This window comes from Triturus cristatus, chromosome 10 (assembly GCF_964204655.1).
Source record: "Triturus cristatus chromosome 10, aTriCri1.1, whole genome shotgun sequence".
Lineage (NCBI taxonomy): Eukaryota > Metazoa > Chordata > Amphibia > Caudata > Salamandridae > Triturus > Triturus cristatus.
The window spans coordinates 812,660,060-812,686,780 of NC_140593.1; the positions used below are offsets into that span (position 1 = coordinate 812,660,060).

Genomic DNA, 26,721 nt, shown 5'->3' on the forward strand with positions numbered 1-26,721 from the left:
ATGGGCTAACATTCTTATTTTTTGTAAAACTACTTTTTACCACTCAAAACTATTGTTGTGGGGGAACCCGGGTCTTCCGGAAATTTTCAATGAACATAGTGCTCAAAGTTGGTCAAGACGGGGCATTAGGTTCTTAGGGGACCTATATGGCACGCAAGGCTTTCTGGACTTTAATACACTTAAACTGCTTTATGGCCTCTCGGAATCTATGAGATATAAGCACAGACAGATACACGACTACCTGGTGAACAAAAAACGAATATCCGAGACTACAGACTCCGATATCTGGACCCATTTCTACTCCTCAACAATCAAATCAGCAATAAGTAATACTTATAGCTTTCTAACCAACTTCAAACAAAATGATTGCTCTAAATTAGCCGCCAAATGGAGCAGGGTCTTAGACACAAATGTCACTTCGAAAGATATAGAACGCTCCCTATCTAATATTAACAGCAGTGTTCACTCTTCCAGCCTGAGGCTACAGCAATTTAGAACGACCTGCATGCTATATTACACACCAGAAATCATCTCCAGGTGGTCCCCCAACAAAGCTACGAATGACCATACCAAATGCCCCAAATGTTCGGCCCACGCAGTTGATCTGGCACACATGCTGTTCTCTTGTCCCACTCTTAAGGACTACTGGTCAGACATCCGTAAAGTTCTTGAAATTAGGTCAATCCAGCTCCCCTCACTCTCTGCCTCCTTCGTCTTATTAGATATCAATCCCACCCCTTTCTCTCAGGATGCTCTGGCTTCAATCCTCATGTCTTGTGCTAAACTAACTCTTGCCAGAGCCTGGATCTGCCCTGATCCACCATCGGTGTGGGATTGGTGGACACTAGTAATCGAGATCTATTCAATGGAGGCTTCATTAGCTAATCTTAGGGGGACCCGCTCCTTGATGAAATTTGAAAAGAATTGGGGTGAATTCATGGAATAGTGTTGCTTTTTCTCTGAGTTTAATCTCGCTTACTTGTCTGGATTTTTTTTTTTTTTTTTTTTCTTATACCTTCCTTTTCCTCCCTCTTTGTGAACAAACATATGTATTATTGTACGTTTTTCTCATCAGCCTGTTCAATAAAAATTAAAAAAAAAAAAATTAAAAAAAAAAGTCAATTGCATATTGCAAAAGTATTTATATAAAGCATCTCACTCTGAGAAAGTATATTTTAAATCCAATTGTTGGTTCTAAAATAAAACAAGCATATATTTTTTATACAAAACAATTGGCCTAGAGTTCAGTTATTGAGTGTGTGAGACCATTTGCTGACTGAGTGTGTACAACAAATGCTTTACACTGTCCTCTGATACTGCCTTACTGCTCGACCAAGCTACCACTTTAGAGAGTAAGGTTATATCTAACTTTAGCCTCTGTCAAGCCCTCTGGGACTTTGGACTCTGTACACCCTGTACCTATTAAGGAACAGTATATACAGAGCCACTTTCTCACATCGTGTTCCAAAGGCGAGGTTTCGCCACTGCTTATTTACAGTTGACATGCTCCAGTCTAGAAAGAACTGAATACACACTCATTTTTCTGTAATTCTCACCAGAAAACCCAGCTCAAGGTTTTCACAGTAAATAGATTTGACACACTCTCGTTGAAGTCCAGTTAGAAGTGCAAGAGTGTACCCCAACAGACAAAATAGATTGTGTCCCATCTCATACTACTATTTGGGGTTTTGTCCTTCTCTTATCACGGTTTCTGGTATTCCATCATGGACTTTAACCTCTTATTTCGACCTGTTGTACTGTTCCCTGTTGGATTGCATTTGCACCATGAAGCTCTTTAGTTTTTTCTTCTGGCACGCACCGCCATCTCAAATTTGGGTGTCATTATTTTACATTACTTCATTCAGGTCCTTCTTAAGCACTTTTATTTTACTACGTGGTTCATTCTTCAGCATTTTCATTCTTTTGACATTTCCTTCTGGCTTGCTTTTCGGTTGTGTTGTACATCAATTTTAAAGTTCTCTTTCATTATTGAAGTGGCTCCTTGCAGTTCCTCTTTATCGGAGTTCCTCCTTTAAATGCATCCATAGTTTGGTGTCAAATTAAGAAGTCACAAGTTAACCATCTCGGCCTGTTTCCTTTTTTCAGATTTGCATTTTGGTAGGTTTGGAGGTCGATTATAGCTCTGTGAATAGTGGCTGTGGTGCTCTATTCATTGTACCCTGCCTTTAAAACACTTAAGGCACGATTAGGGTGTGGAAATGGAGGTGAGTTGTTGCGCGGCCAGCAGGAACCACCCTAGAAATACAGTAGGCGAGGTCTAGGAGGGAAAGGCCCATCTATTCCACGCATTACCATTGTGTTTCTGCAGATCTTGGGGTCAGAAACTCCGCTACATTTGTTTTTGTAGGGATGTACGGAGGCAGTACGAATACCAGTGATCATGAAACAAGGAAGGGCACACCATGGATCCAGTTAGATCCCTTTTGATTCCTTGTGGGAACTGATGTGGATGTAAGGTGGCTAGGTGAGGGTCTGAATGTGAGAAGAGTGTCAGCAGTGTGTAAAAGAAGTATGATGGATTAAGTGAACTCGGTAGAAAGGAGAAGACGAGATATTTGAGGTGGAAAGGAGCCAGAGCAGGAGAGAGCTAGGAGGTGTAGGAGAGCACAATTTGGTAATTGACAAGAAGGGGTTGGTGAGAATGACCTAGGTATGTGGGTAAACATGGGATGATGGTGCAGGAGGAAGACTAGAGCAAAGCTGTGCATTTATCTTGTGTGAAAACGTTTTTGGGTCAGTGTACCAAACCGCTCCAGCTGTCCGGTTGCAAAAGACCCGTGGTCAGTTTACCAAGAACGTACATTAAAGCCCACCCCTTGTTAACCATTGGTTTGCTTTATTGTCACTCTCACTTGGTTATTATTCAATGGTTTGCCTTTTCCATTTCATGTTTTTTTCCTCCCCTGGAGCATAGCCTCTTCACATGTCCTTCCGCTGCTCACCTTTAGGGGACTACTTTTTTTCTTTTGGTTAAGCAGTCCACGAGTGTGCATGCTAACCAGGTGTCTCCCTTGTGTACTCTCCGTGTCTCTCTCTCGTGTGCCTCTCCCCACATCCTACGCTCCATGTTGCCCTCTTACCCTTATGCTTCTCTCCTCCCTGTGCTCTGTGTTGCTCTTGCCCGTGTGCTTTTCCCTTTACCCCCATGTTTCCCTTGTGAGCTTTTCCCGCACCCATTGTATCTCTCACCCTCATGTACTTCATTTCCCTTAATTATCCTTTAGGAAGCTGGCTCTATATGTGATAGATCAATACGCTGATATACCATTTAAAGAGTCCAGGGGTTCCCTTATGAATGACCAGGGCTTGCTATGCAATCCCAAAGTGCTTCATTTGGGGGTAGTGTGGTCTAGCAGCCTGAGGCTTAACACAGAGGAGTGCAAGACATTTGCAAATACACGTAATGATCAATAAACGACAACACAACTCAAGGAGATCCACAGCAATTTTTAAAAACAGCAAGTATCTTTATATATGTTTAGGCATCAGAGAAACCTCGTTCATATAAGTGAGTTTTTAAATATAAATTCTTTTCAGTTAAAGTGGATACTTCGTGCAATTTTTGAGTTCTGCAATGTTATCCTATGGAAGGAAGAACACGTTCTGCAAACAGGTACAGTACAATGACTTACAGGACCAATCACCAGGAGTCAAGGTGAGTTGTGGGCATGGTCTAAGGCAGCACCAGCAGTACACCAGCAGTGGCATTAGGGCGGCAGAGTGTACTGTGCAAAACGGCTTCGGAAGCCCCACTAGGTTTCAATGTGGATCGATCTCTGTAAAACGAGGCTCCGGGTTCTGGCAACGAAGCCAGTCTGGCTGAACCAACAGGAGGGTTCAAGGCTTGCGATGCTCTTGGACGTACGGACACCTGGGGTCCTCATCTTAAAGGCCTGGGGACGACTGGCGTTGAGTTGTCTTTAGATGTCTGGTTTCTCTTACAGGGAACAGTTGCAGTCATGGGGGCCTGCGTGCAGATGCTGCAGGCGGCATCTGGGAGTCACGAGGGGTGAGACCACAATGGACTCAAGTTCTGAAGTGCTAGGGAACCTTGTTGGCACAGGTGTCCCATTTGAACCCGTGCAAGGTGCAGTGTTGGCTCCTGGTGGCTCGTTTTGGCTGTTCCGGAGGCCTCCGAGACTTCTCTTTTGGTGATCTGCGGGATGGAGGGAAGAGTTCCTCTGTTCTTGTTGAGGTCTTTGTCTTTATTGAAGGCTGGTAGTCCTCCCAGGTTTTGGAGGCACTCCGCTGCAGGAGGATAGTTTTTGGCACAGGGTCAACAGAGAATGGCATACAGAATAGCAGGTCTGTGGCCAAGTCAGGTGCTTGCTTCAGTCTTCTGCAGCTCTTCATGTTCTTCATAGGCCATCAGGATCTGCTTCTCTGGTGGCGGGGGCTTCCCTAAACGCTCAATTTAAGGGTGTTGAGGGAGTGTAGTAAGTAGCCAATGGGCTACAGACCCTTGGGGTCACTAGGCCCACTAAATGACCACTTTCAGTGGGAAGTGGGCATAACCCTGTCCCAGAATTCCTAAGTAGGCCCTCACAAACTTGTGAACATTTGTGTCCATCTTATAGTAGCCCACTTTGAGGGTAGTACTAGCCTGGGGGTAGCACGCCTACCTGATTAGCTAATTTTCCTGCCTGTCCAGGTGCCAAGGGGGCCCTAGACAAAGGAGTTGGCTTCTTCTCCTGTGCGGGGGAGCCAGATTTGCATTTCAAAGACGGCAGCCCTTTGAAGCTTGCAGCCAGAGGAAGGCTAATCAGCAGGTCATCCTGTGAGGGTTAGGGGGGTGTTACACCCTCTTCCTGGACAGGCTTTTGTTCTGGGTCCCTGAGAGCAGAATCTCTAGCCCTAGGAGGTCAGGACAGTGTCTCAGGTGGCAGGCTGGCCGAAACCAGTCCGCAACTCCACCAGAGACTGGTAGGTTTTCAGGGGGCACCTATAAGGTGCCCTCTGAGTGCATGTATTGGTAAATTAACTGGTACTAGTGTGTGAATACCAATACGAGATGTTTGATATCAAACATCCCTCTTTTCAGTGAAGCCACCATGTAGCTGGGGAACTAGTTTTAATCAGTATCCAACACATGTTCTAAAATGGCTTTCCTGCTCACTTTTACTGGCAGTAATGGAGCGGACCAGCACAGGGGCATATCTGCTCAAGCAGGTATGACCTCATTTGTAGTACTAAGTACTCTGCCTTAGGGCTGTCAGGCCTGCTGTAGGAGGTGACTTACAAGTATCACATGCAGTGGTAGGAGATATGACACACAGTGGCAGTCTTGCATGTGCTTCGTGAGGCGTCCCTTAGGGTGGCACAGTTTGGGTCCTCTTTAGTACTTCAATTCCTAGGTACCGCTGTACCATTTACTAGGGACTTACAAGGGTGCCAAAGGGTTTGCTAATTTGGGGAACAATTGTACAGTTTTGGGAAAGAGCTTTGGCACTTGGGACCTGGTTAGCCGGAACCCAGTGCACTTTCAGTTGAAATCAGATCATTTTCCAGACAAAAAGTAGGGTTGACCGTGTAAAAAAAGGGTCAATTTCCTACACCTCCCCACCCGCTTCCAAGGCCAGCTCCTCCGTTGCCACCTTATCCCCCACAGTCCTTGAGCCTTTTTTATAAATATATTTTATTTTCCTTTTTCTTCTTTCTTTTGTTGTTTTTTTGGACTGGCAGGTACCAAGTTGCTGTCAGCACTTCTGCAATGGAAATAAAACCGTCCCATCATTTTCATATTTTTATTTAACGATTCATCCTGTATTGTTAAATAAATCGAAATAGCACCTACATCATCCACATGCCTCATTAGGAATGCACGCGTCTGCAAAACGATTGTGCCATGGAGCTTTTTTATTTTGTAGTCCTCATAAGATACAGTATCAGCAATGCTGATGTTGTACTGCATGAACAAAAAAACATTGGTAGGAACACTAGGTCTCAAAGATGAGAAATATTTGCTTTGCCAATGCTGTTTTTTTTATTTACCAAAAGCAAGAGCCATTCCACCTGATGCTGCTTTAGCAAACTAGTGCAGGGAGTAGTCTTCTGGCAGCAACAGACTAAAGCCAAAAAATCAATTTCGTTTTACTGTGAAGTCTTTCCGAATAGTATTTTTTTATCTGTTCTCATTTTAGAAACTGTATTCATATGTAATGGTTGACTGACTGATGTTTGATATTTTTGTCATCGACTAGCTGTTTTAATTTGGCATGCAGCCAGTAAGTACAGTGTGTGTTAGATCGAAGTGATTTCCCTGATTGATAACCTTATTTACTTGTGGTCTAAATTCGGTGGCTCCTGGCCTCAATAACCACAATGGATGATGCACTGGACCATGAATCAAGCATGCTGTTCTCTTTAAAAGTATTTTGTAGTCTTAAGATATGCAAATAAAACCAGCCACTGTGACCAACAGTTTTGCCTGGCTTTGTAATTTGTAAGCCATGTGTACATGTTAGTAACACTTGGACAGGTTGAGCTACTGGGTCGATTAATGAGTTGACTTTGTAATAGATGATTTTTTTAGGTCATGCCTACCAGGTAGCTAAGCTGTTTGTTTGCGAAAAGACCTGTTGTCAGCGTACAGTGGGCTTATATCCTTCCAATTTCTTACCATTGGTCTGCTTTACTGTCACTCATTTGCTTGCTTTTTTTATCTCCTTGCTTGTGTGGACTTTTCTTCCTCATCCTGTTTGTCCTTACCCCCTGTGCATAGCCTCATTACGTCCTGCCGCTGCCTATTTTTCAGGCACTATTTTTTTTTTCTTTTGAGTAAAGCACTCCCTTGTGTAACCTCCTTTACACCGTGTTTCTGTCTGTCACCCATGTGCTTCTCTCCGGCCCAGTCTGTTTTACTCTCCCTCATGTGCTTCTCTCCCGAAAGTTGCTTTCTCGCCTGTGGGCTTCGCAGCCGCTTGCTTGACCATGTGGTTTTCTCTAGCCCCCCCTTCACTCCTTGTTGCTTCCGCTGCCTACTTAAAAAAAATTAAAAAAGGCATTCACACAACTGTTTTTTTTACCAATAAATTTTGGTCGCTAAATAAAAAAGAAAAAAAGCTTTTGTATCATTCGATAAGTATGCAAATACTTGTTGAATTTATTAACAAAATGACATGGCTACAAGTATGCGAATACTTGTTGAATTTACAAAATGACATGGCTACTTCATGTTTTTGTTTTACTTCTTCACTATGATGCGTAGCATCAGGTATGTTGCACAGCATCCCTAAAAGTCATTGGCAAAGCAAATGTGTCCCAACTGCAAGGCCTTTTGGCTTTGTCAATGCTTATTCTGATGGATCCAGTTTTGACTGTCCAGCAAAAGGCCACATCTAACCCAGAAGTTAAGTTCTTCAGGGATTTCCTTGCACAGCTCCTCAGATGACACTACATTGTTTAAGTCCCTTGCCCCTTCTGAGTGTGGAGGGTTCCAGTCCCATTAAACCGTATGATTGATCCATTGTGATGTGGTGTACTCCTGCCACACCATGAAGCCTCACTCACCCCTCCCCCTCCCTTGCCCTTGAATAGTAATGTAATGTAAACAAATACATTTGTAGAGCGCAGCTATCATTCCAAGGAGTATCATGGCGCTATGCGGATTCCTGAATAGAAAATGGGTAGCTGCAAGGAGTTAGATAAGTGTTCTGCAGAGTGCATTGGAGGATGAAAAGATCCAAGTTTTTAGGGTCTTCCTGAAGAGCCTTTCAGATTGGATCTGACAGAGCTGGTTGGGGAGTTAGTTCCATGCTTTAGTACCGATCACTGCGAGCGATTTCCCTGCTTTCGAGACGTATCTAAACGCTGGTGGTTTTAACAGGTTAGTGTTCGATGATCTGAGACTCCGGGAAGGGATGTAATGCTTAAATTTAGGCCAAAGGTAGTGTGGTACTGAGGAGTGAAATATTCTGAAAGTGATGATTAGGATCTTAAACGGAACTCTTTTATGAATGGGGAGCAAGTATGATGCTTTTAAGGCTGCCGATGCAGATGACCTCCTGGGCCATTTGAGCACTAGACATGCTGCCGCGTGTTGGACCATTAGTCATGGCACCCAAGCTGGCAAGACCCCTGCATTAATATCAATTCAGGTTGTTTTTCTTCCCCAACTGGGGTGAACCCTAATTGGTATTTGTCCATCAAGTGTTTTCCTATTGCTTAACAGTGGCGTGCAGGGTGAGACTGGACGCACCAGAGTGAGACCGGTACAGTACATTACAGAACATAGACTTGCGGATAGTGGGGTTTGGGTGATAGTGTTGTTAGAAGCTGGAAGTTAGAGCTGATAAAATAGTGGGCTATCCCAAGACAGTGAGCCCGAGACAATATAGAGATAGAGGGGCAGGCGGAGATTGGGATTGGAGGGTAAGGATACTTGTGATGTAGGGAGGAAGGATGAACATATGATTATACATTTTAGCAGGATATACACGGATATACACAGTAGCCTGTGTCATAAGGTTATGATACAAGAAAGCTCCTGCTTGCAGAATACTAGTGCTCAGAAGCAAAATCTGCTTCGGTCCTGGCAAGTATAGTTGTAATCAGAATAGGTTCATTCCTCATCGAAGGTCAGAAAGTTGAGACCGAAGATGAGGGGCAAGAGGAACTCGGGACCATGAAGGGAAAGGGCACTTGAGATGGGCTTGCAGAAGTTCCGTTACTTTGCTTCGCTTTTGGATTTTCAATTTTCAGGTCTGTGTTTCATGTATGCTGACAAACAGCTCCCTCTTAAAGTAGAGCTAGCTTCCTGTGTAATGGTTTGCGAAGTGCCTCAAGGGGATTTCATTGTGCAACAAGGACGCCGTCAGTGTGGCACTCTCTGTTCTTTTACTGGGAACACAGGTTTGACCAGAGGCATCTGATGATGGGGCTCGGAACCCACCCGGCTCGTCTCGTTCGAGGCAGATAGTAACGCTCTGGGTACAGAGTGAATTGACTGCGGCCAGAAATGCATTTATTGCACAGAACACTTCTTACTATATACAAATCCTGTGCTTTCTGTTCTGGTGTTTTTGTGTTAATAGGTTTCCTTTTGCTTACTTGGTCTCCTGGCACGTGGTGCAGCTGTGTGCAGGCAGGGACAAGCCAACATTCTTGGTCCTCATTACATTGATCTGGAACAGGCAGTGAGAGACTCTCCAGCCTCCTGGAGGGAGAAAAGGCGGAGGGGAAGAGGGATCTTTTAAATGCCGAATTTAATAAGAGAAAATGGACTGTACAATGCTTGACATGATGAGAGAATGTTCATAGTGAAGTACTTATTGTTAGAGGGCTAAATGTTTGTATAGAAATGAAATCATGTTTTGCTCTCTTGTTTCCCAGGCTTCGGAGGAGGCATCCCTTCGGGCATTGGAGAGCCTCATGACAGAGTTTTTCCACAACGGCACTTCCAATGAACGGAAACGGGAGATTGGTAAGTTTGTGCAGCAAGGTCATGGGCCTAGCTGTTCTAAGGCCACTTCAGTCCATTACTTAATCTGCCCCATCAGACCTCTTCATTCTGGCAATTGCCCTTACACCCAGTCTCTACTTAATCCCCCAAAATGAACTTGAACCTGAGCTCCCTAATAGCAGTTCCTCCTCACCAGGAGTTGCAGGGCAGAGGTAGGTTGAGACTGTACTGTTGATATCTTTATTTGTATTAAACAGCTCTTCTAACGTGTTTGACATTTTCTGCTTAAATGGACAGTGTGAGGTATTTTAGGTCGAGCACCCCCCCCCCATCCCCTCCCCAGCATCTTTAGTAATGAAATCTTGTTCTTCTGTTTGTTTCGGTTTTTCATTGGTGTATTTCTGTTTTTTTCTGCAGAAGAGCTGCTGAATAACTTCGCCCAACAAATTGGTGCCTGGAGGTACTGTTTTTATTTCCTGTCCAGCACCCGGAATGACTATGTCATGATGTACAGTTTGACGGTATTTGAGGTGAGTGCAAGTATCCATGAGAATCAGTTGCAGCATGGGCTCAGAAAGTTAATTTTCTGTTCTGTCTCTTTTGCCAAAGTGATCTGCGTGCATGCGGGTTTGCTTAGCTATTGTTTGCATCGGAGAGAGCCTTATATTTGAAGAATTGTTATCATCAAAGAGAGCACCACATTGAGTACTGGCTTTTATGAACTTGTCCTTTGAAGTGTTCTTGTACCTTGTGTTTAGTTTCCAGCTTCTTTATGATTACTATGGTCCAAGAGGGAGGCTATCCTTGATCATTAATGTTTTTTACTTGCTCAGGTAATCATTTGGGTTGGGTCTACCCTGATGATTGTAAGGAAGATGTGTTACCTGGATGTAGATGGGTAAAGTCTGGGCTGATCAAAATTTTGCTGTAACTAATTTACAACACAAATTAAACCCTTTCGTTCAGTATCTTTAACATTTTTTGTATACAGCCTTATAAAACCTCTTGTATCTAGTCTCCAAATCAGGAAAGATTAAATGATTCTAAAAGGTAAACCTATTCATATAAGTTTAGAGGAAATGAAGGTGCCTTCGAAAAAATACGTTCTGTTTGTGAGAATAAACTTAGCTCTGAGATTCCCTATACTGGAATATGTTTACAGTGCAAATGTTGTGCTGAGCACAATTAGTCAATACTGTTGAAATTAGTGGCCTGTTAAAAATGGGACATAGTGCTGATTATATTACTGATACGTTTAAGGGACTTATTGTAGAGTGGTAGAAATAAGTCTTATCCCAGTGGCTGATGTTTTGCATTGCATGCTATAACTGGTGAGCGATTAGATGAAATGTGATGAAACTGGAGAGGAATTATAAGCTCACACAAATAAATGCTTCCCCTTTTTCTTATGAATGCCATGAAGTAGTTCAGACTTGTAGTATGTTCTTTGGGAAATTTATAGTTCATTAGATTGCATTAAATATACGGTGCAAGTGTTTGAGTAGCACATGTATTGGGCTTTTGCATTATTTGCCCATTGACATTTAACGAAATAGTTGATGTAGGGCTTGAAACAGATTTTCTGCCTTCTAAGATCCAAATGTGTCATGTTGTCCTCTTCTTTGTTATGCAAACCCAGGCCAGCATTTTCAAAGAGCCTGTGCAGTTGGTATATAAGCTTAAGAGCGTTAATATCACATTATTTATAAGTGGGAAATGTTGTGTACCCCTAAGACTGTGTCTTCAAGAACCCTACCTGACACATGGTCGATGGCACTGAAGCACAGTCTCTTATGCCTTTATCATTCTCCACCGGACATATGGCTCAGGGCTGATTCTTGTGATTTGTGAGCCATTTAGTCGTATGGAGCTGAGTTTTGATACGCTCTACCAGCTAAGCTGGTATTCAGTTTACCCATGGCCGATTCCCCACAGGCACAGATCCTAGTAGGCACCTCTTCTGAATAGATCTAAACTGCCACTGCAGGTATTCTTGGCAGTTTCCCTGCATCTGCAGATCCTTCTTTCGTTTCCTGACTTATTTGCCCCCTTTTATCTAGACACGTCTATCACTGTAAACTCTTAAGTCTCATGTACTAAAAACCCTTTGCCTTTGTTTGTAATATGCTTAACGTGTGGTAACGGTTTTTTCCACCTTTGGAGAGCAAGTAATTAGTTTCAACAGGTTGGAACTTCCTTCTAAGTGGTATATGTCATGCTTTTTGCAAAACGTCCTAGCTAGCCGATTGCTCTGGCCTCTCTTCCCATCCATCTTACCTCATCCCACTAAAAAAAGAGTGGCGCTGTATCCTCAACCCATGGTAGATTTTAAATCCATCGCCACCTCTTACATCTTTAGAATTCTGTTTTAAGTTTTCCCTCTCTTATATTTCTTTGTATTCCCATATGTGGGCCATCCCTCTAGACATATGTAAAAAGCACATAGCTTTGTGGGGTTCATTTTTTCTAAAGTGAATTCTCCATTAGTTTGAATCCCAGTCAATGACTATGACCCTACACAATGACTCTCAAATTCGTATTGGCAGCACCTTCATAAATCATTAAATTTATTCTAAACTGCTGCTCCACCCTCCGTACTGAAACTAAACAATCATGGATAGTTTGGATTGCTCTTGTTACTGTTCAGAAAGAACAAAAAAAAAAATCCCCTTGCCAAAGGAGTAAGCTTGTACGTTTGAGCTGTTCACTGCTTGCGTGCTACAGGTGGGTTATCAACTAGTATAACTTGTGATGCCTAAACTTGGGAGTAGCAAGCAAAATTTCATTCTTGTAACTGTGGTTCTTGATCTATGTCATTGAAAGATTCTCATAGTAAGAAAAAATGCCTTTTTGACAGATGCGGTTTAGTGAAGACTATATAGAAGAATATAATAGGAAATATTCCTATTTTGCTTGGTTATTTGATTTCCCATTTTAAAGTGAAGCTTCTCAAGAGACAACATAGTCCACCTCTAAAGAAAGTTGCTTTTGATTGATTTTTAGATGTCGTCTACAGACTGCTTTTATCTGCATGTTTATAAAAGACCTCCTGTGGATCATAGTAAAAACTTCACAGTAAAATATAGCGAGCCCATTGCTTTCATGTCACTCATTTGTTTGCTTCTTGTTCAATGGCTTTCCTTCCTTTTTAGGTCTCGCCCTGGCGTGGGAGCGTGCATACGCTACTCGCCTGCGAGAGCTATAGTAAACACTAGAAAGAAGGGGACTTTAATACACGCCCCTGTGTCTCGACCGTTTCCAATTGGCTCGCGTTGTGATTAATGTTTTTTTCGCTGTTTCAATTTGCTGTGCGTCATTTTCGTTACCGCCCTTGCAGTTTTTGCAGCCCGCCCATCGTGACAAGCGCATCTGATTTCACTCAGCCCCGACGCAAATACAAGAGGCTGAATGAAAACAGATGGCGAGCGTTTTTTTTCTCTTTGTGCTTCAAGGCTGTTGTGAAGACTTTTCTTATCTGCTTGTTTATTTAACAAGCAGATAAGAAAAGTCTTCACAAGGGCTGTGAAGCAGAAGAGCCACGGCGCACAGGCATTCTGAGGGTGCCTGTTCCCAGCACCCTGCCCCTCAGTGTCCTGCATGAATGCAGAACGGACTAAGGTCGATTGTCTTGCTCTGTTCATAACACGTCTGATGCTGTGGCACCTGGAATGCGGGGGTCATTCGTGTCTGTGCTTGCGGCTGTCTGGCACCTTTAATGCAGGTCACCGGCCCTGTAATGCCTACCTCCATCAGTGCAAGGGGTGGGTGTCTCATCTCCCTGCCACTCTCAGGCATCGTTAACGCACCCGGGTGTCATCTCATCCCTTTGCATATTAGGCCAGTGGTAGTTTTAAAAGTGGGGTGTGTGGGTCTGTCATCTCATGCCTACCACCATCACTAATGCAAGGGGCGAGGCTCCTGCTCTCAATGGCCCATGTGCGGTGATGACACCACGGGCAGCTCACACAGGTGTCTCCCCCGCATGTTCGGCACTTTCCGAGTTGTGGCCGCCAAAGACGGAGAGACATCACAGATCGGGAGAAGGGCGCGATCCGGAACCTGGGCCTCGAACCTGACCCCGAAGCTTCCCGCAGTGATCCCTGGCGGAAGCAGAGCAGAGCCGGAGCCAAGAAACCCGTGCAACGGAAACGGCCGGCCGGTGCCGTACAAAGGTACAAAAGGCAAGGGGGCTGTAGTCTCATTCTGGGATGCCCTGCAGGGTGCGGGTGTCACTGGGACCGTTCTCCAAGTAGCATCCAAGAAAAGCGCGAAATGGGGAATTAAGCGTAGAGAATTCTAAAAACCTAAGAATGTTTATTTTCCATCAGTATAATAACATGATTAAGATCGTGATCTTTAATGTATTCCTGCTTGGGTTTTTAGCACAGGGAAACTTGCCACGTGTACTACTACAATCCTGCGGTGCATACATGTGCATTGTGTGAAAAGAGATGGTAGGTTGTGCATTAAGTGGGCCAGCTGGACTCCTGTCAGTATGTGCACATCTCATGTTTGCCCCTTTTCAGTAACAGCACTTCGTGTGGGAGAGTGCTGCCACTTTCCGCGTAAATGAAAAGACGCTTCAAAGCAGCAGGTCACAGCTCCGTGTGTGTTCTCTTCCTTCTCCATCCAGTGTCTGCTGCACTACAAATTGGCAAGTTCACCCGAACTTTTGTCCAAACCTAATCCTCCAATCTATTGACTCAAGCGCTCATCTCAACACCCATTATTTTGATCTTTCGCTGTAGGACAGCATGGGAAACAATAGAAACAATTAGTTACATTGAGGACTTTCTGATGGTGAGTAGAAGCCTGACTCGACTGTATACGAGACAGCTGGGATGGAGAAGAGGGCAGTCCGCGGTGAAGAGAATGAGAGAACCATAGTGAGATACCAGATTGAGTATGTGGTGAGACAGCCAGAGCTGCCATTTTTGGAGCTAGGGAAGCATTGGCCAAACATCCTGTGATCCTGGCACATCACTTAATCTCCCAGTGCCTACGAGAAATTAATGTTCTTGTGTAAGGTATCTGGTGCTCATGTAAAGCACACCAATACCTTCGGGTCAAGTTAATACCCGATTTCCTTTGCCCTTTCCCTGTTTTCTTTAGCTGCCTGACCTGCAGAAACAACGGATGCAGGCTATGTTGCTGTCTAAAAGGGTGCGTGGCCCGGGACTTCGGAAAAGCCAGAAGAAACTGCAACAGGGAACCAGGAAGAGCCGTCGGGGTTAAATTGCAGCTGCGCTCGACAACCAGGTGATTGTCCTGATGAGCTGAGGCCAAGAGTCTTGTGCTCCGTCCGGATTTCTTTTAAAGACAGTTCTCTAAACATGCTAAAAGCGCACATGGAGGGTTGGTGTGCCCGCAACTATGTGTCCTGGCAGTTTCTTAAACAAGATGTCGGCATCTGTTAAAGTGAATACTTACACCACTACAAACAGGACCAGGGCGAGGATTCTCGCTGCCACTGGCATACCCCGGGGCAGGGGAAATAGGACGCCATGGATGGCGGGCAAGCGTCGCCTTGTTCCAGGCTAGAAAACAGACCCGTTAATCAAATGCTCTTTCACTCATTCGAGTATGTGGGTTTTCCTGATTGTGAGATTTAACTGTGACGGAGTAAAGGCACCGCGCGGGGCTGTTTGTCGAGGGCCCGATTTCGTGTGTGGGGGCGGAAGGGGTGTCCGAAGACTGGGAGATCGGAGACTAGATGTCAACTACACTACTGTATTCTACGATCCACTTTCACCGAGGAAGGGCGTTAGTAGGACTTGGAAAGCCTGTGTGTTCAGGGCTTTAAATGAGCCGGTACTGAGTACTGGCACTTTTTATATTGAGCTGGACAGTACCGGCACTTCTAACGAGAGATGTAATACTTTTAATTGGCGAGTACCGGCACTTCTTTGAAACATGCAGGCACTCTGGTACAGAGGACCTACACTTCTATTTTTCCATTTTCCACTAGCAGAGATCATGGGTCTCTGTGTAAACGTGTATTCTTTAGGGCAGTAGCCCTAAAGAATACACGCATCGGGTCTGCGTGTAAACATGTCAACCCCTTAAGGCACTAGCAGACAGTGGTGTGGGTGCAAACGTTTCTGTCCTGTGTGCAAGCTTGGAATTTATAGTGCACAAAGGCAGTGAAGTATAATGACGTGTCAACTTAGTGCCTGAGTGGGGTGAATGGATGATCTGTACATGCGAGACTCAACCAGGAACGATGCAAAGGGGTCACTGTTGCAGGCGTTACATATTTTTGCCTCTGGAGCGCTCCACATTTACATCCACTAATAATAAGGTTCTTCTTTTTTCTTGTAATACCCTGCCACCGAGTGGTAGCACTCTAAGGCTGTGCCTCAACACGCACCTAGAGTGGCACAATTCACAATCTCAACGTAGAAGACACATGCTGCACAGTGCAACAACAATTTAAACAGGTGAAGTACCGAGGCGGAGTTTGTACCCCAAACACAAGCTTTTAGTTGTAGGTGGTGTGCATGTTTCGTATGCTGAGCCTGCGCACTGGAGGGGACTGCACACAGAGCACCGGAATCCGTTCCAGTACCGGGGCCCAGCGCCATTTCAACTTTCTTTTGACTCCTCACGTCTCCTCCTGCTCGGCTCCCTAACGATCCAAGTGGTGAATTTGCCTGTCACCAATCAGCGACCCCATTACAAAAGTCAGGCATATGTAGTGTCGCCTAATTCATGGACAATCCATCTGTGAATGTTGTGCAGTCTTGTTTTACAAAGTAAACATTATAACCCCCTGACCAGGGACCAACCTTTTAATTGCATATTCTAAAATCTTTTCCATTTCAAAGAAAAAAAGCATCTGCAATGCAATAGGTCTCGCATTTACGCAAGTTTGAACGATTGGCATTGTAAATGACAAAGCCTTTTCTTTGTTTTAAAAACCAAAACATAAAGAAATGACAGTCATTTACAATAACAATAGCTCAAACTCGTGTAAATGCGATACCTATTGCATTGCAAATGCTTGTTGTGTTAGTCCTTCTCCTGGAGTACAGGGAATGGAGATCTGCAGGGTAATGCACACCTCCTTGCCCTGTTATTTTTGTTTTCCCTCACCAGCTATCCAGCAGGATTGGGTAATGACAACTAAGGCTTGCACTCTGGGCTTTTCTTGATCCGTACTTTGGAATGTATATTTGAATTGGTAGCCTGTTAGTCATATCCAAATGCTCCTTCAGGGTTTATGATAGCGCACACACTCACAGCCACTTGCCTGTCATTCCTGCTCACTCACTCACCTAGCTCAAATCAACCTACCTTACTCAACTCTACCAAGTCAGTCCCACAACCAACCGACTCACTGCTACAACACTCTGAACTGATGTCCTCTGCCCTTGTGCTCACTGCCACACCCTACACTTCCATTCACCCCTACTCCCTATACTTTCTTCCCCGCCCCCCCCCCCAACCGCTCCAAATCTTACCAGACACCTGACTTTCCCACGCACCTACCTCCCCTACTATGGCACCTTTCTTGAAACAAACCTTTTTACCTCTCCACCAATCTCACAGAAAGTATCCTACATACCCAACCTATGAAACCCCTCATTTGTTTTGACCCGCCCGCTCACTCATTCACCATTCCTTCCAAATCACCCACCCTCGTGTCTGTGTATGTTAATGTTTGCAGGTTCAGACTAAGGATTTGCCAATCAACTGTATTTACTGACCTTGTTTTATGTTTCTGTTTTCAAAAAATGCATTTAGAGGTTCCCTTGCTTGAGAGCCCCCTTTATGATGATTGCAATTTTTGTTGTTTTACTTTAGGGCCACAGCCTAACATTTCAGTTCAGTAAATTTAGGCATAGGTGTTTCTAGATTATCAATTGTTGCAAGCTCTTTTCTCATGAGTAGTACAAATAAGGTATTTGAGAATGATGTTCTGGTGAGCACAGACCTTTGGAAAACAAGCAATTTTGTGCTTTAAACAGAATACTGTTTTTCATTTCCACTGCTCCTAATTTCTATGTTTGTCCTAAACCTTGCTGCTGTAGTCCGTGTCCACAAGGATGGAATACTACAATCAAGATGAACTCTGTACAGCTTAGCACAGTACCACGGATGGAGATTCAGACGAAGGCTGGGCAGAGTATCTAAGCCCTGCATTCAAAATGGAACATTATACAGAAAATGTAGCACACATTCAACAGAGCATAGATTACATGGGTATCGATGTGTTCAGAAAAGCATTCCTGTCTAGCAACAACAAATAAACTTTCAGCACCATACATTAGACAGCAGTGTACTCCAGTATCGACCACAGATTACGTTTCATGCATTTGCTTGACAGCAAATCTACAATAGCACTTGTGATAAAAATAACATACACAACTGTGCACACTTTGTGAAGCTTTGCTTGGGAGTGCAGAGTTATGCTGATGTGGCTGGTACATAGAAGTGGCTGTGTATAAACCATATATTCGATTAGGTGAAGCCATCCAGCAGAACTCATTTGACCGAACATGCAGGGGACACAGTACGGCTCAGACACTGCATATAGACTAGTATCATCAATGTCACGTCAGTACCAATATTTATTTAAAAAAAAAAAGCTAACTTCCAAGCACATTGGTCTGAACAATGCACACACATCCTACACAATTCAGAGGACTATATATTTGAATCTCACAGAACTCAAAATTGCAGTCTACATTTCATAAAATGATACCTCTCCAAGACAACAAATGCAGTAAACCAACACCTCATGTTAATCTGATTTGAAGGATACCGTAGACCATAACAAGAACATGCCTGAGCCAGGAGATGCACAGCCCATTCCTCCAGGTGGCATGTACTGAATTGGTAAAGTTCTTCAACTAGACTGTCCAAACAACATCAGCTATTATGATATGCCTCCAGTCAATTTCTAATCAAAATAGTAACACCACCAACGCAACTCACAATCCTATTTAAAGAGAAAATATACTCTGGTGTGTATTAGAATCCTCAAGTCCCGCCATGAGGTTACCGAACCACACAGTGCTGTGAGTTCGCACTATTGGCGGTGTAAGGCTCTACAAATTATCTGTTGAAAGTTGTATCTACTAGATTGTTTAAAATCCTCCTAGATTTGGTATCAACAACAGGACACAGTAAGCCAGAGGTGTCCTTCAACACTGCCTCTAAATTCACCAGAGGTGGTGCCACTGAATACATTTCAGACTTGGGGCCTCAGTAGCTGAACACATCACTCAAGATATGGTCTACAATTCTTAAAACAACATATTCAAACTGTACTCTAAGTTTCGACACAAAAAGATGATTTGGAATAGTAACAAAACTAGAGGTGAGTCACTGAGAACTGAACTCAATACCTCAAGTGCATCTCAATGCAGTTGGCACAATATCTCAAGTGAACCCTTCAGAACTGTTCATAACACTCAGGATGAGGGTTTCAGAAAAGGACATAACAGTGACCTCAAGAAGTAGCAGCACTGACCTAGGCAGGGATTGGTTTATTGTTTCTGTCTGCAGCGCAACATTGATTTTGTTCTACCTGGAGCTTTTTTGCATTGTTTACTAACTTTGACGTAATCCAGTTTTGGAATTCATAAATGTGTCTGGACAAGGGAAGCTTGCACTTCTTAGTCTGCGCTGTACCAAGGCAGTCCAAATAGCTCTGTTAATGATTAGTTCTTATTTCAACCTGCCTTCAGTCTACCAACCCTAGCTGGGGAGCAAACCTCTGCTACAGCCAATCCACAGTATTTTTACTTCTGTTATTAATCGATCTTGCTTGGTATCTCCTTATGTGCTGTGAGCTGCCTGCTACCATCCAATGTCTCTTCTGGCACCCATCCATTCCTGTGTTTGTGAAGTGATCTGAAAGTGGCTGCATGGGCCAAGCGTGTAGTCCATTTGCAATTAATTGTCTACCAAATACTTAAGGGTTGATACATCAGACATAGTGTGTTCGAAGTGTTTGGAGTAAAGCAAGCGCACCCATTATTAACCATATACTAAGTAAACAAATGTGAATTTATTGTTTTCCCGGTTTCAGTACTGTATGCACCACAGTGATTTGATCTGCATATGTCATGTACTGCGTGAACTTGTTTTGCAGTGTGAATGTTTTCTGGATTCACATACTGTACATTATTTTGCTATTAAGTGGTTGGGTCTGGAATTCTCCAGTGTACTAGTTGCCCTTCTTTTTTGTTGTTGTTGGGAGTCGACCATCCCACCATTTGTTGTCCATTCCAGCCTCGCCTAATGTCATATGCCCTCCCAGTAAGCTTTCATGAGTTGTCTCCATATTCAGGTTCTTTTTTTTTTTTGTCGTCTGGAAGCTTAGCTGAAGGCTCTCAGATCTACGAAAAGAAGTTTGTACAATGTTCCGTAGAGGAAACACAGAGGAAGACCACCGAAAAATTATACTGAATTAGAATTTTTTAAATTTAAATGTTGAGGGTGTACCAGAGAATACCCGGACAGGGGCCCCCTGTTCCTCATGATATGGAGAAGACACCATTCCAGTTCTACTTGAAGTGCCACTATAAATTCACCCAGAAAGACCGCCATCAGGTGTGTAATCTTTGTTTTCTGCTCGACCACAAGAGCGACGACTGTGAAGGCTTGCAGGGACTTCAAGCCGAAGAACCTGAAGGCTAGGGACAAGCAGCAGTAGGCACACTACGCCATGCAGGGGCAGAAGTAGAGACTATTGTTAAGAGACCTGGGTTTGCTGAACGACGACGAGGCTAACCTTGCGCAGAGGGAGAGTCTTGAACGCCGGACTCTAAATCACAGAAGGCTGCCTTGGCATCGAAAATCTCACTGACCGAAGGCAACAGAGATTGAAAGTAGCCATCCAGTCCCACAGCAAGGACACTGCAGGAGGCGGCACACTCGAAAAGATAATTGCTTTGAAAGATGATCGAAGTCTAGAAGTTTTGGTATCGAAAGATGATTGTCTTGAGTTGTTGAATAAAGGGATGAGTGAGAACACCGGCGAAAGAAGCCTTAATGTCAAAGAGAAAATCGACGCTGAAGACCTATCCCCAAAATTCGAAAGGAAGAGGCGCCTTGAAGCTGAAATGGATGCGTATTTGCAGAAGAAAAGGGATTTCGAATCCCTCCAAAGACTTTGAAGGAAAAAGACGCAATTGAGAAAGACGTCGAAGAATTCGAACCCCCATGACACCAGAGCCACAGGAGGAGGAGGAAAACAGTAATTCTTCTTATGATGATGCTGATACCATGGGCATGGATATTTCAGGCGACAGAAGGGTTGAAGTATATGGAGACTCCGTGGCAAGAAGTCAAAACTGATTCCCCTGGGCAGGGAATTGACACACATCCGTCAAGGCCTTCGTCTCCGGATGATATCGCAAAGTGTGATAAAATGAGCGGCTGATAAATATGGGGTGCAACTAGAGGAGGAGAGAACTCAATCATGCTTCCTCCTAGAGACATTGCTGTTTTCTCAAAGTAGGCAACAGTTCCGATCAGTGCTACCAAGCATTCTGGATCAAGTAAGAGAAGCCTTTAACGAACCTGTAACTTGCAGGACAGTAACACTGAGGGCAGAGAAAAAGTACAAACACTCTTCCAAAAACCTTCTTTATATAAGAGAAGCAGTCCTGGTGACTCAATTATTGCTGCCACAGCCAGGAAAAGGGCATACATACCAACAACATCCCGACCACCACTGGATAAAGAAAGCAAAAAGATGGATATGGTGGGGAGAAAATTTGAGAGAGGTGCAGCAACTCAATGGCGAATAGCCGACTCAAATGCTCTGGCAAACTGATATGCATACCAACACTGGGATAAGATGGTGGAGGTGATGAAGCATGTACCAGAACAAAATCACAAGAGGGCAACTTCCCTGGCAGAAGAGGGAAAAAACATTGCAAATACTTGCTTGAAATAGGCACTAGATGCAGAAGACACTGCAAGTAGACAAATGATGGCCGGAACAACGCTAAGACTTCAAGTCTGGCTACGGGTGTCCGGTTTCAAACCAGGGGTACAGGCAATATAATCAACACACCTTTCAAAGGTGAACAACTGCTTGGAAGTACAGTGAATAAAACCCTTCCATAACTGAAAAAGGATAATGAAACTAAAGTTAATGGGAACCCTGCAATTCAGGGTAAACCTAGGGAGGGGAAAACACCGGTCCGAAGAGTGGCAGACAGAGGACGTTTCTCAAGTACAACTTTGCATCAGGGGTTTCAGGGCGCAAGCCAAACACCTCTGCAACATTGACCGTATCAAACACCAGGACAACATCCCTTTTGGGGATATGCATGTGGGAGAGCACAGCCACACAGAGGAGGAGCTGCTTCTACTAGCAAGTGACTCACTACATCACCAAAACTTTTCACACGTAATACCGGGGGTGGGGGGGGTTTAGGGGGGGGGGGTTGGTTTATAAAGGACTTCCTTCAGCAGTGGAGGGATGTGACCTCAGTACACCATAACATTTGGATATTGCATAGAACTAATAAAGACCTCTCCAGCTAGGGGACCAAAGAAAATGGTACACAAAAAAAGAAGAAAAATCTTCTCTACTGAATGAGGTAGAGGAATTGCTGGGAAAAAAGACAATAGGAAAAGTGCAGAGAACAAGATCTGTTAGGGAACCTACTCAAAATATTTCCTAATTCCAAAGCCGGACTGAACCCATACTGGACCTCCGTTTTATAAACAAGTTCATAAAAACTCCAAGATTAAAAATAACACTGCAAAATGTCAAACCTCCGCTACAACAAGGAAACTATATGGCAACTATAGATTTCAAAGACGCTTACTTACACATCTCAATGAATGAAAAACACACAAGTTACTTGAATTTTGTGGTAAATAAAACACTCTATCAATTCAAAGTGCTGTCCTTCGGAGTAAAATCTGCACAAAGGGTGTTTAAAAAGTGCCTAGCAGCACACTTCAGAAGGCAAGGGATACACATTCCTTACTTAGTCGAGTAGCTGGTGGAAGCAAACTCTCTAAACAAGTGCAAGAGAGGTATACAAAACATCATATCAGCACTTTTCAGTCTAGGGTTTTCAATAAGCAGAGGAAAGTCATCGCCAAAACCAGAACAAGAAAAAATGTTTTTGAGAGCAAGAATCAACACATCAGAACAAAGGCTTATCCTTGCATGCAAAGGATAGTATTAATACTTCAAGAAACTCGCCACTGCCAGAAGGGGCAGTATCTGACAATGAGTAAGGTGGGCAAAATACTGGGGAATATGGCCTCCTGCATCCCTCTAATATCCTGTACACAGCTACAAATGGGACCAATTCAGGAATGGGTTCAAAGCCAATGGTCACAAGCCACAGGGATTTGGGAAGATCTAGTGGTTTTTACGCACAATAGAAGATAGCGTGGTGGAACAGGTCCCATTTAACAGCGGGAAGAACACTTATACTCCCAACTCCCACAGTAACCATCACTACGGACGCCTCCCATATGGGTTGCGGAGCTCATATGAACAAACTCAAGGTCGTCAGAGGAATATGGAAAGAACCGGGAGCGGTACAACATATCAATGTACTAGAACTGAAAACCATGTTCCTAGCCTTAAAACCCTTTTGGAAAGAGCTGTGGTGAAAATCTCTGCTAGTTCAAACAGACAATAGAACATTGTTATTGAATCTCAACAAGCAGGCGGGAGCTTAATCCTTTGTTCTATGAAGTCTAACTCGGGCAATCTGGAGGTGGGCCATTCATAGACAAATAAACTTAACAACAGTGCATCTTCCACGGACAGACCGTGTCGAAACTGAATAGCTAAGCAGACAAGCATCCTCTTCCCACGAGTGGGAACTCAATCAAACAGTACTCGAACAGATATTCAGGCAGTGAGAAACACCAGAAAGAGATCGGTTAGCAACCCTACAATCGCATGGATATTCCTGAGCTTGGAAGCTTTATGTGACATTCTTTTTGTTTGATTCCCTCTGCATTGTTTTTATCTTGCTTCAATAAATATAAATGTGTATTCTATTTAAATATCATATGTAGATTCCATTGTATATCTATGTATAACTGATTTGTGAAATGTCTCGCATAAGGGGGTGCTGTTCCTTTAGAAACGCGTATACCCTTGGTCCCTTAATACCCTGGGGTCTCCCTTGTTCCTTAAAAATATAAGATAGTAGTTCTTCACAAATCCGCTACTTTATAAAGTAAAACTAAATGTCATGCCCTTTTACAAAATGTACTTGGTAGGCAAGAAACTTGTACCAGGCTTCTAGTACATTTCCTTAGATAGAATGCTCTAAAAAGTAAATTGTTTTGCGCTCTGTCTAATCCCTAGTGTTTGCAACAAGAAATAAACCCTCACAGAAACTGTGATGATCTGGTGGTCTTCTTTGAAAAGAAGATTTAGCATGATCTAGAGGATATTTGAGTCGCTCTTAAGGCAGATCAGCCATCTCCCAGCTGAAGCATTCCCATGACTGTTGTCTCTCGACCCAATATAGATGACTTGGAGATGCTTATTCCCAGGAATGGGAATATACTGGACTTTCCTGTCCTCTGGTCTAATAAATAAGACTTGGGAACTTCTAGCCCCAAATATGGCGACCGACTTGACTCTTCTATGAATATTAACTATCGATTTGACTGTTGTCTGGATCTCCTCTTGACCCTCTTCCACCCAGAGAATGGAAAAAGTGGGCGATCAAGCTAATGCCACTGTTACAACTTTGTAACCAATCCCTAAAATCCAGGCTGGTACCTCGAAGTTGGAAAATGGCCATAGTTAGGGCCCTGCTGAAATAAAATCCTCGGCAGACCTGGCAGTTCTAGGCGATTATAGGCTTATTTCTCGCCTCCCTTTTCCGGTAAATATACTGGTACGTTAAGTCAGCAGGATTTTATCTGCGTATTTAGAGTCGCACTGCTTGTTAGAGGAGGAGCAATTGGCTTTAGACTCTGCCACGGCAAAAACACAGCTCTATTGAGTGCCATGGACGAGTGGGAGATAGTGGCCAATTTACAATATTAATTTTGCTTGGCCTGTCGGCAGCCTTGTATACGGTTAACCATCACACCCTGCTAGCAAGACTAGCAACCCAGGATGTTGCTGGTACAGTTTTAGAGTGTGTATATATATATATATATCTACTGTTCAGACTTCAGATATATCCAACACTGAGTTCCACAAGGGTTGGCGCTTAGCCCGGTGCTGTTCCATATCTGTATGAAGCCACTAATCTCCCTAATAAAATCACACATTACTTTAACTACGCAGATGATGCACAGCTGATCCTGTCACTCAACAACAATCAATAGGATACTGAAAAGATCTTTCAGAATTGTTTAGTAAAATCGTAAAATGGATGAACGCAAACTCCCTTAAATTAAATGAGGCTAAAACAGAATTTCTCTGCTGCTCGGCAAATGAGATAACCATGCCTTTACCCCCAAACCTTTGGCCACTACCTACAGAGATGGAGCTGCACTCATCAGAAGCTGTACATGACCTCAGAGTTACCTTCCTCTATGAACCTCTTTCCCTCGAGAAGCATGTCACTAAAGTGGCCGGAGTTTGCTTTGCATTACTTTGTGGTCTCAGAAAGCTGTTTCCAGTTCTACCTACTCGTGATATTGCACGGAGCGTTATACTCTATAGACTCGACTACTGAAATGCTCTTCTCCTTGGAGCCCCTTACTATCTGATTAAGAGTTTGCAAACAGTCCAGATAGCTGCGGCTAAACTGGTACTAAATAGACCTCGAAGATCCTGTGCATCCAATGCCCTTGGGGAACTTCATTGACTCCCCATGGAGCAGAGGATTCTTTTTAAATCCATGCTTGGTGTGTTCAAAGTCCTTCAGAAAAAGGGTCCTGTATTGCTGAAAAGCCGATTGAATAGATCTTTTCTGAGGAGACCTCTATGATCGGCTGCGGCTAATCTTATTCAGCTGCACAGGTTCTGAAAGGTTCGACATGGTGGATGAGCTTTCTCAATGAAAGCTGCTCAGTCATGGAATAGGCTCCCACCTACTGTTAGAGCGCATACGGACCTGTTGAAATTCAGGAAAGCCCTAAAGATCTGGTTATTCCCAAAACACTAGATGCCTGTGTTGGTTGTACTATCTCTTTCCTTGAGCAATCTGTTCTCAGCACCAGGATACCAGTCTGGTCACCGTGTTCTCTCTCTATATATATATATATATATATATATATATCTATATATATCACAAATAAATATAAATAAAAGTCTGTAGTTCTTATTTTCTAATGTGTTTGCTAGTGGATATAAATGCACTTTTGCTAGTGGATATAAATGCATGTGAATGAGGCAGATGCCTGTGAGTTTGTCTCCAGTTTTGATTCATAAAAATGTTATAGTTCACTGATGGTTTTGTTGATTGGATTGTACTTTATAGGTTTACAAAACCTTAAATAAAATACATTTCTGGAGGAAATAATGCACTATAATTTCTCATTGTTTTTCTGAATGCTGTAGTCTGCATTTGTATTTACAGATGAAATGGTGTTTGTTCGATTTTGGTTTTGAGCTGAAATACTACTGTTCTCTGGATAATAGCTTGCATTTCTGTCCAGCTTTTTACTACTCGCTCTCCAGTCTATCTAACTACTCTGTCCGTGGCAATGTTAATAAACTTCAGTTCTCTAGCATCTAAACCAGTTAGCTGCTGAGGGTTTTCCCACCACATTTCTGATCACTGTTTTACGAAGTTAGTTCACTTCACGATCAAGCCTTCATAACTTTTTTTTCTCTCTAAAAACAAATGCATACATACAAAGTTTGCGTCCTGTATTCCACTAAACCTCTTGGACATTTTAAAGGTACCCAGGGTTTCTGAATTCCCCTGGAGGGAACCAAGAAAATAGGCAAAGTATAGCAAAACCTTGGGTTTATTTCCTTAGAAAATGGGGAAAAGTGCTGTACATGCAGGAGTGGTGGTGTTATAAAAAATGGCTACAACAAAAAGGTTGTTGTACTCAGAGCACCACCTCTCAACGCTATGGAATAAGCAGAGCTATTAAAGAAAGATTACCACTGTGTTTGGGTTTCTCTGTGTTAGTCCATTTTACCTACTTTTTGTGTGCTTAAATCCACTTGCAGTTTGTGGTAGAAACTGTGACATGAAACTGGAAAGCTATACATTTCTGAAAACTAACAATTCCGAATTCAGCAAGGGGTCATTTGTGTATTTGGCTCATGGTTTTCCACTTAAACTAAGGGTAAGAAATCAAAAGTAGCTAAATCAGTCATTCTGGATTTACACCAAGTGTTGAGTGAGGGTTTGGAACCTGTAAACTATGCGTCA

At 43.4% G+C, this 26,721-nt stretch overlaps 1 protein-coding gene across 2 annotated transcripts in view; it reads left to right on the forward strand.

Annotated features, from left to right (window-relative positions):
- The window catches only part of XPO6 (exportin 6), a 626,381-nt gene that overhangs the window by 125,629 nt on the left and 474,031 nt on the right, over window positions 1–26,721 (forward strand). For both annotated transcript variants that reach the window (XM_085628383.1, XM_085628384.1), the window contains exons 2-3: window positions 9,352–9,442; window positions 9,839–9,951. In XM_085628383.1, coding sequence (XP_085484509.1) covers window positions 9,352–9,442; window positions 9,839–9,951 — 204 coding nt within the window. The remainder of the gene's footprint in view (window positions 1–9,351; window positions 9,443–9,838; window positions 9,952–26,721) is intronic.